Source organism: Teleopsis dalmanni, chromosome 1 (assembly GCF_002237135.1).
Source record: "Teleopsis dalmanni isolate 2A chromosome 1, ASM223713v2, whole genome shotgun sequence".
In the NCBI taxonomy this organism is placed as follows: domain Eukaryota; kingdom Metazoa; phylum Arthropoda; class Insecta; order Diptera; family Diopsidae; genus Teleopsis; species Teleopsis dalmanni.
In genome coordinates this window covers 181,615,256-181,625,853 of record NC_051846.1, presented here as the reverse complement: position 1 = coordinate 181,625,853, position 10,598 = coordinate 181,615,256, and the positions used below count along the sequence as shown (strand labels likewise).

Here is a 10,598-nt window from a genome sequence, read left to right as displayed (position 1 = left end):
AAATATAATAACGCAGTCACCGCCGCCGCCATCAACATCTTCAGTATCATCCGAATCGTTGTCTTCAGTAACACCAAGAATATCAACTAATCCCTTTTTGTGTAACAATTTGACAAACGGTGATACATTGAGTACATCAACAGCTGCTACGCACAAATTTGAAGAGCCTGGCAACAATATTGTGAGCAACGAGAACGATAACGACGACGAAGAAGAATTGCCTGTACCGACATATACGAGCTTCTACTATCATACAAGTAATTTAGCTAACGAACTACGAGGGCAACGTGAAGACAGACGCACTTACGAAATGCCACGTAAACGTACAAACTACAACAATCATCATCATGCTCATCATACAAACTCACAGCAGCAGCAGCAACAACAACAACACCAGCAGCAGCAATCACCACAACAATATACGCATTTGTCACAAACACAATTGATTGGGACTGTCAATCACCAACAACACCAACAACTCAACGGCAGTTCAAATCAAAATCCTTTTATTAAAGATAATTATTGGGAGACACGGCACAATATAACAGCTAGCAATGTACTCAATTCACCGACCGACTATAGTGGCAACGAAATTGAAATACCGGCAACAGCACAACCGTCAACAACAAGACGTGCATACCATCAACAAACATATAATGGCAATAATAATGGCAGCAATTATATGTCACGTCAACAACAAGAGCACCAACACCAACAACAACAACATCATATACGCGTTGGTCGTAGTCCTGTGAATCACAGCCAATATCATCAACAACAACAACAACAGCAGCAACAAACTGAAACAAGTAAACGTTCAAATGACCATCATTTGCTAAGCCAACAACAAACGCAAACACAAACAGTGCCAGGTGGCATCGAAGGAGTAACACAGCTCGTTAATCAGTATTTGTATGGCAGCAAAAGCAAGGACCAGCAGCACCAACAACAGCCTCAACAAAAACATCAACAGCAGCAAATGCAGCAGCAACAACAGCCAGTGGATGTACAACAGCAACAACATGTCGGTGTCAATATATGGGAGAAACGCGAAAAATTAGAGCGTGAAAGTCGGGAACGTGATAGAGAACAGCGTGAACAACGCAAAGTATACGTGGATAAAGAAAGGGAATGGGAAAGGGAAAGAGAAAGGGAAAGAGATAGAGACAGAGACCGAGATAGGGAACGTGAAAAAGATTGGGATAGAGACCAGGAAAGGGATAGAGATAGAGAGAGAGAGCATATACGAAATGAGCCTGATAATGTGCATGATATACGTAATGTAACACAACAGCATCAACACTATCAACAAAAACAGCAACAACAACACCATCAACAACAGCAACAACAGCTGCAGCAGCAACAGCAGCAGCAGCAACACCATCAACAAAAGCAGCGCAATAATGTTGAAGGCCGTTTATCGTTGATTGCCAACAATGAAGTTGCCGTCTTCGATGAAATCACAGAAAGTTGGAAAAGTAAGTACTATCCCCTAAGCTTATGCACCCTCACTGCCCTAGCACACCTTTCTCCGGTAGTAAAAGAAAATTGATTCGGGGATATCATTTGTTTACTTGAGGTTATTATTGGCGTCAATGGAAGTTTTTCCTACGTGTGTTTTGACAGTTTCTTTCATTTTCCGTTGGCAATGTATTTTATCATTTATTTGCATTTATTTTGTTGCTGTTGCTGTTATGTCGTGTTGTTGACGCACTTGTCTCGATAAATCTACAACGATTAAATATAATTGGAAAAAGATTTTTTTCTATTTTTTCGAAAATGAACTATATTTTTATCATTTCTGTGGTAATCACAATTTCAATTACTCAAATAAATATTTTTTCTTCAAATGAAAATAAATTAAACAAAAAAAAATCAGATGTTAATTTCAGATATTAAATTGTAACATTGAAGTTGACAGGACAACAATGAAAAGTTATGACTTTAAAGAACTAATTTCAAATTATTAGCCATCAATAATTATCTTTTTCATTTAGCAAAACTTTCTCTGCCTTTTATCCTTTTTTATCAATTACATTCACAAACAATAATTTCTGTATGACAATTCATATTGAACTTGTGAATTGAATTTTTAAGAGATTTTATTTGAATCCATAAACTATTTTGCCAATATTCCTTTTATTCCACAATACAATGTAAAAGTTTCACAGAACGTTAAAATTGATTTACTTACGCTTTCAATCATTCTCACACAAGGGCTATTCAAAAAGTTTAATTTTTCAATCAAAAGTTCTGTGTTAAATATTATTGTACCCTACATTTTAAAATAGTAATCTTAGTTATTCAGAATTACTGTACGACTATAATAAAAGAATTATTTTATCGATAATTCTACCAAGAGGTTAAGGTTTCTACATAGATTTGCTAACTGTTCATGCTACGTACTATTGATCCCAATATATACATTCAATTATTTGACAGTTTTGTTTTGAATTGTCTTTCGTGGAACTATATACGGCCGGTTACGTCGCCACTTCATAAGTATGAATTTGGAAAAATCCCATATCTGGATTTCGACATAACTACATTTACGTTCAGTTATGTCGCCATTTCATAATCCTATATCTCGATATCAAAATACGAGAAGTTCGATGGAAACGGTACAACGCACAAACTTACTGAGAAAGAATTTTTTACTTCTTCTATAGGATTAAAATCTTTTTGCTAAATATTCGCTTGTCACACTACATTACCAATTAGTAAAATTGAATATAAATTATTAATTAATGCATGAGCAAATTCCTACAGATTGCCAAGAATAAACGGAAGACATTTAGCTTCCAGATTTTCTATATCAAAACCATATCTTTGGAACTTATTAAATGAGACCGCCTGAATACTGTAAAGCTTACGGCAATTCTCTCTGGTCACTAGTGTATAGGAACCTAAATAAAGAACCTAAATGCGCATACATTTTAATACTAATTGTAAAAGTTATGGAAATTTGTAGAGAAAAGAAAGCATGAAACATTTTCTCTCTGAATGCCCGGCTTTAGCGTTCAAAAGAAATTGCATTTCTAAGAGAAGAGACAACTTATCAGACTATTCATCAATAGTGACGAAAGAACTATTAAATTACCCAAATTTAACGAAATGAATTTATCTATGGTTTAATTATCTTAAGAATTTTTGAGAAAAATGTGGAAGCAAAACGGCGAAATATCAATAATTGAGATCAATTGAAAACTATCTAATAACCTTTAAGGACAACAACAAAAATGCTGGCCGGTTTCCTAGTCTCAATAGATATACAGTCAAATGAATATTAAATAATTAAATAATTATTTGGTATCGTATTTCGATAATACGATTAAAGAATTCTAATACCTGCAGATTTTATAACAAACAAACCGAAACACACAATAGTATTAATTAGTATTATAAGGTTTATTAATAACTTTAATATAAAAATATTAAATGGTATTATTAGGTTAATTAATAATATTAATTTCCCCTGCTCAGCTGGTAATAAATAAATAAACTTTGGTCTATTAATAGTAACATACTCAACAACTACTTCAGATTACAGGCTTTATTAATTGATTTCTAATGTATAATCATACATTTACTTCTTTTAAGATCCATGGACGTACCTAGATAGGAGTAGGGGACGCTAGACCCAACCTCAACATTATCTTAATGTCTTATAATACTTTTAACAAAATATTAAATACTCTTCATTTTATTTGGCAATTATTATTATGCAAATGGTACAGTGGCAGTTCGAGTGTGCGCAGAACCTGATAGGTGGAACTAAAGAACTCACGCCAAAATAAATGTTATGTCAATATATCAACACCCCTACTAATTTTGCCTTAAATTCAGTAAATATTTTATATAAATCACTGATAATATATAATTTTATTATATATTAGTACATTGATTTTTAACGCCCGTTTCGACGAAAGATACTAAATTCTTAATATAAACTATTGTTTTCAATGGAGAGGTATATCTTACAGTATAAAATTACAACAACAAATTTTTTTATTATTTTTATTAATTAATTGAATTTTTGGCTGATCATCATCAGTGGTCTTGGAATTATTTTTTATATTTTATTATTCGTAAATAATTTTTTGAGATTATAAGTACCAAGGATTGAACGCATATCCTGCCAAATTTGAAGAGTCAAAGTCAGTATTAATTAGCCAACTGAGCTAAAGCCCTACCTTGCATATTCGAACTTGGAGTTTTGTTAATTTGCTGTGAAAGTTAATTAATAAATTCACTTGTTGTATTATATTAGAACGAAATCATAAATCATGTAACTTATTCTACAGCTGGTTTATAATTTCGTTCTAATATAGCACAGCAACTGAATTTGTTAATAAACTTCAACATCAATCAATTAATATTATTGTAGTCTAATTTTATACATATATATTTTTACTAATCATATCTGTATCTGAATTTTGTTTTATATCTATATATATATATCTGCATCTGTATGGACTGCCTTTAGCATAAAAGGACATACGCATAAACGGCTAAATTAGTATTTATCAATTAAATTATTAATAGGTATTACTTGGTAAAATGTAATCTTAACGATTTTCAAATCCATACTCATTATTAGACAAAGTTGTGATAATATCACAATTTATACTTAATGTACTATCCCCTATGCACAAAGGATCTTATTTTGTACGTTAATTATGGAAACCTACAAACACCTCACAATAATTGGTAATGGCAGCGTTTATCTTTACTTTTGTCAACAATAAACTCTTGTTGCCATGGAAAAGCTTAATTGAATTGCAAATCCTGCGTAATGAAGTGCAACGGAGACACATTACCAATATAGCCGCAACACTAAACTGCAACATGTTGCTAATGACAGAATAGATTATAAGGAAACCAAGGGAATAGAATTAATTGAAATTAATTGAAATTCATAGTCTGTAAATACGAATTATTGGAAATCAAATATATACCAGACATACTGAATTTTACTGTTGTATTGTGCATTTAAATTTGAGTGCTTCTCCTTACTTTTGCTTGATATGAATACAAGTGCTTATTTATCTAAAAGTTCATATTTTGAATTGAAAAAAAATAAACAATGACTCATTCTTCGCACCTTTTAGATTTGAGAGTAACAACCGACCCGAGTGCCACTAGAAATACTCCAGCTACAACAGCAACTGTAACAGTTGCAGCAACTGTTGCCGCCACAACACCCACAGCACAGCAAGCATCCTTGACACTGGCTGATATTAAAGATGCAAAACCTGAAGTCAACAGTTATGAGAATGAAACTGCAGTATTGTACAAGGATCATAAAAGATACTTAGACCGCAACTATGCAACAATAACTGCAGAGACGCGTCATGGTATTATAGGTAAGTTATTTCGTTGCCTTTAAGAAAATTGAAAATAAAAAATACCAAGCAAATAATATTATTCAATTGATAGAGTATGAAGGTTCACCACGTCGCATTGGACAAGTTTCAGCTGGCAATGCCAACGAAGATGAGCACATACAAGCAAACAAAGATACAACAGCACAAAAGTCAAAGGCTGCATCGTATTATGTGTCTACATCTGTTAACTCAAACTCACCGCAACAGTATCCGGCTAGACCAGGTTTTCCGCAAGTAAGTTGGAAGATAGTTAATATATATGCGAATTATTTAATTCTGAAAATTATAATATTGTTTTAAAACAGAATTGTTTTTACTTTTATTTATAAAAAATACTTAATTTAAATAAAAATTGCTTAAAAAAATTCTTTTACTCATTTAAATGTAAAATTTAAACTTTGTGTAGCGCATAATTTCACCACCGCGTGAAACGTCTCCGCCAATAATGATGCTTCAATATAACAGCAACAATGTGAACAACATCAACAACGGGAAACAGTTACTACAACAACACCAGCAGCCACAACTGCAAAATAATTCCCAATCGCTGCCACAACAACAATCTCCAACTGATAACAATGCCGAGGATACCAGTAATGACGTTTCTGAAATTGGCACAATTTCCGATCTGACCACACCGGATGGTGTATCTGCTGCTATAATTGCAGCAACATCGACAAATGTTGAGTTAACAGCAACGGCGCCAGTAACAGCAATAGCAGCACCAACAGCGGCAGCAGCAACAACAACAACAGCAACAAGCACCAGTATATTAAGCATACCTACAAAGTCATCAACCTTTGATTACCTTTATGAGTTCTCCGAGACACGAAAGGTGCTTGAAGAATTTTTCAAGTGTCCATCGAACGATGAAAAACCAATTGAAAATGGCAGCGATATTGACAGCATTGTAAGTGTCAACGTTAAAATATGAAAACACTAAAAGCAACGCAGTATCTGGGTTGAACACGTACATGACATTGTTCCCTTTTCGTATTTCATATATTTTGTGTATTTCTTTTTTTTTTTTTGTATAGGATATTCAGTATGAGTTTCACAGCAACTTGGATTGTGATGATGAGGACGAACATGAAGAGGAAGAAGACGAAGTTGACGATATTGAAAATGAGGATTTGCGACAAAATTTACAACGGCAAGAACAACAAAAACGACAGGACTTGCAAATACAAAATAATCACAATCAACACCAGCAGCAATATCAACAACAACAACAACAACACCTACAGCAACAGCAACAGCAATCGGAACATATATCAACACAATCTGAATACTCACAATATTCACAACAGAATCACAACAACTCATGTGCTATGAACAATCATCGCCGTCATTTCACTGGTAGTCCGCTGATGCGTGATTTTGATTTCTTTTTGGATTCGGCCAGCCGCAGCAGTGGTGAACAGATTGACCAACAAGATGGCATCAATCACAATCAATTGGATAACAGACACAATAACTATCGTTATTCTCCTGAAACAACTGATTACGATTCCAACTGTGGTGACTTGGATAGTAAGTGACTTATTTGCATACTAACATATTTTAAAGAATATAAACTTCAATTACAAAACTCTAGATTTACCTATATCATAACTAATTAAATTCATTATATTTTTTAAGGTCTTTCGGGTGAAATGAATGGAGTTTCCACTTCCTGCTCTAATTATGCTAAATATTACGCTTCTAGTATGCCCGTTCTAGAAGATGGTCTTTCATCTGGTCACACTTCGGATACTGAGAATAATAATAATATTAATAATTTGCAACAACCGCAACAGAATTCAGCCATACATCATACACCAATCGGTGGTGGCATTTCCATGTTAATGGATATGAAACGAATATCCACAAATAACAGCATTAATAGCATGAACAATATGATGTCAACTACTACTGACAGTAGCGAAAAACGTAGCGCATTATCTCCAAGCATAATACATGATAATTTTATACATAAAAATGATAGCCCAGTTAATGGTATACATGAAGATTCTGGTCGGGAATCTGTTCGATCCAGACGTGATAATCGAGATTTGCGCGAACCACATGATCGTGAAATACTTGGACAAAGTCCAACTAAAAATAATAATTGCAACAAAGTTTTTAAGAACATTGATCCCGAGCTGGATTCACTATATTCCATAAGTAAGTACAATATATTGAAAATTAATGTCATCGTTAAACATTGTTTCCCTTAACTTTGAGGAGATCTTCGAATGCTATAAAAATACTCTATCAAATCAGTATATAGCTCTTAACTAATGCTATTGTTTAATATTGTTTACTAGTTAATATATTGTTTACGAATAATTCTCTAACTAACAATTACACTACAGCGGGGAGGGAGGATACGGTCTTCTCTTCAATACAATTAACTAATTAAAAATCACATTGATCTTCAAATTTCTATTGCTCACAATATATCTAATCCCCAAATATCACTTCTATTTGTATACATATTATACAGTATACATTTGTATACAGTATACATATTATTTATGTAATGCTTTTATTTCCCTTCAAGATTTTGTCAGTTGTTACATAAAGCATAGAATCCGTATATATATTTTATATACTATATATAATTTATATTGTTAGCATATATGGTTGTTAGCATAGCTTTTATTTCATTTCAAGATTCTTTATTTATTCAATCTAAGAGAGGAAAACCAAAACATGTTCTGACGTAGGTATAAAATAAAAATAGTTATTAGCTGACGGTTTTATTTCGGTGTAAGAATTTCTAAACCCTTTAAAAATTGTTATTGTATAACATTTCCAAGAAGATTTTGAACGTTTTTTCTTTCTTGTAAATTTCAATAGTAGTGAGACACAAAGGACGTCTTTATAAATTTATTTGATGTTAATAGTTTAACATTCTTATATATCATTTTTCATTTTTATTATAATATTACTTAGGTGTATTTCATCGTCCTGATATGGTACAAATGACGCCACCACCACCAGCACCTGCACCTCATCGCAAGCCTAATATTATTAATGGAGAACAGGACATCCTACAACCAACACCATACAAAGAATTATGTTCTGGAACAAATGCGACATCTCCAACAGCTAAACCTGTTACATCTGTGGCAACAGTCATTAGCTCAAACATAAATCGCTGTAAAGCTACACAAAGCACTGCAGCAACTACTCAACAAACTATTTCGACAAGTCGTAGCATACACGCTCAACCGCCTCCAATACCAGAGCGTAACTTGCAGCGTTCACCTTCACCTGTGATGAATTCTCCAGTCTGGCTGGCACGTCATTTAGACAATAGTGCCAATAAAAGTTTATTAGAATCATCTTCAGAGAATCATTCCAAAAATTTAAGCGCTGATGAAGATGATGTAGATACCGACTTAGAAACAGATCGTCTGTTAGGCCATCAGCGACTTGACGATCAGGGCTACTACGATGAAAATAAGTCTTGGGAGCGTAAACCACGCTCATTATTATCAAAAATCTCACCAAAACAACAAATACCAAGCACAAAAACACGTAATGGCTATAATGCATTACTCTCATCCACACCGGAAATCCCACCGCCCATTCCACCGAAAAACTCATCAAATAAATTACTTGATATTGGCGGCTCTATGTCATCATCTGAACATATCGATAAATCGCCTATGAAGTCAATTGATGTACAAGACTGTGTTGTAACTATGGGCAGTCCAGTTGGTTCGGATGGTTCTGCTTGTATGAGTGGTAGCTCTAAGAAGGACGTCGATTTCGTTGGTAATACGAATGGTAGTCAAAATTGTAATACCAGCGTAACTAGCAACAATGTGAGTTCGAATAATACGAGCGGCGAGAAGAAAGTCAAAAAGAGTAAGAACAAAGAAGGTAAATGTGTTGGGTTTATCTTCGACTAAGTAGTGTCGTTTAACCAATTTTAGTCACAGTTCTTGTTGTTAATATTAGAATAGCATTTCTGTAAATGGGGAACAAACAAAAATAAAAAAAAATAAACAATTATTAATAAAAAAAAATTTTTTTTGCATATTAAAATTAATTTTGTATTTTATTTTAAAATTTTTTATTTGTAGCAAAATTAATATATTTTAAATATAAAAGAATTTGTATATAAATTGTATTGTACATTTTGAATTTTATATTTTATATAATGTCTCCATTTACAATTGTTATTTATAATTTCTACAACATTTACGATTTCTACTGTATTTAAACTTAATTGCTAATATAATTTATATTTTTGCATGCTTTCCGTTTCGTTTAAATTTTAACGAAATGATTTTGTGTACTGCTTTCAAATCGTCGTCTTCGAATTCGTTTCATTTGTAAGATAATATTTCTTTATGTTAAATATGTAACTATAAATGTATAATTTTACTGTATTATATTATAAATAATAATAATTTGTAGCTTATTTATATATAATATATGTAACAAAAATGTACAAGTAGAAAACCGCAAGAAATTCCCAAACAATTTACTAACGATTTTACTTATCAAATCCAACTTAAGGTGGCGCAGTGCTCATTGAAGGTGTGCTTTTCCGTGCGAAATATTTGGGTTCTACGCAATTGGTATGTGAAGGACAACCTACTAAATCCACACGCATGATGCAAGCCGAAGAAGCTGTCTCCAGAATTAAAGTAAGTCTCTTTTATTTATTTTAATTAAATATATTTTAATTAGTCTCCGCTATTTTAAATTAATGAAATTTAAATTATTTTTATAAGTAGTCAAAGAATTGGCAAAAAAAACCCGCAGTCATTTAAAATAAAAATTTTTTTCATCTCATTTTTTTAGATAATAAATAACAAAATATAAAAGAATTTCTTAATGAATTTTTACAGCAAATTAACAAAGTTCAAACATACAAGTCAAGTACAGCTTTGAGTTGATTAGCTAAAAAACACTGACTCTGAGCTTCAAATTTGGCAGAACACGAATTTAATCATTGGTACTTGCAATTTTAAAAAATTTAATTACTAATAATTATAAGAAATTATCCCAAGACCACTGATGTTGGATATTTGGAAATACTCGAAACAGCTGTATGGTCAGCCAAAATTCAATTAATTAAAATAATATAAAAAGAATTTTTGTTGTTGTAGTTCACTACTTTTCAAAACCTCTCTAAAAAAAGTTTGTCTTATTTAAGAATAGCAAAGAGAGTTAAAATATAATTATTTAAATAATCCAATAGTTATT

The 10,598-nt window shown here is 32.5% G+C and overlaps 1 protein-coding gene across 1 annotated transcript in view; it reads left to right on the top strand.

Annotated features, from left to right (window-relative positions):
• Window positions 1-10,162, top strand: part of LOC119666845 (probable serine/threonine-protein kinase DDB_G0282963) — a 10,543-nt gene extending 381 nt beyond the window's left edge. The window contains exons 2-10 of the mRNA XM_038076124.1: window positions 17-1,478; window positions 5,112-5,366; window positions 5,440-5,621; window positions 5,794-6,297; window positions 6,425-6,920; window positions 7,029-7,553; window positions 8,328-9,263; window positions 9,906-10,036; window positions 10,127-10,162. Coding sequence (XP_037932052.1) covers window positions 17-1,478; window positions 5,112-5,366; window positions 5,440-5,621; window positions 5,794-6,297; window positions 6,425-6,920; window positions 7,029-7,553; window positions 8,328-9,263; window positions 9,906-10,036; window positions 10,127-10,162 — 4,527 coding nt within the window. The remainder of the gene's footprint in view (window positions 1-16; window positions 1,479-5,111; window positions 5,367-5,439; window positions 5,622-5,793; window positions 6,298-6,424; window positions 6,921-7,028; window positions 7,554-8,327; window positions 9,264-9,905; window positions 10,037-10,126) is intronic.
• The last annotated feature ends 436 nt before the right edge of the window (window positions 10,163-10,598 follow it).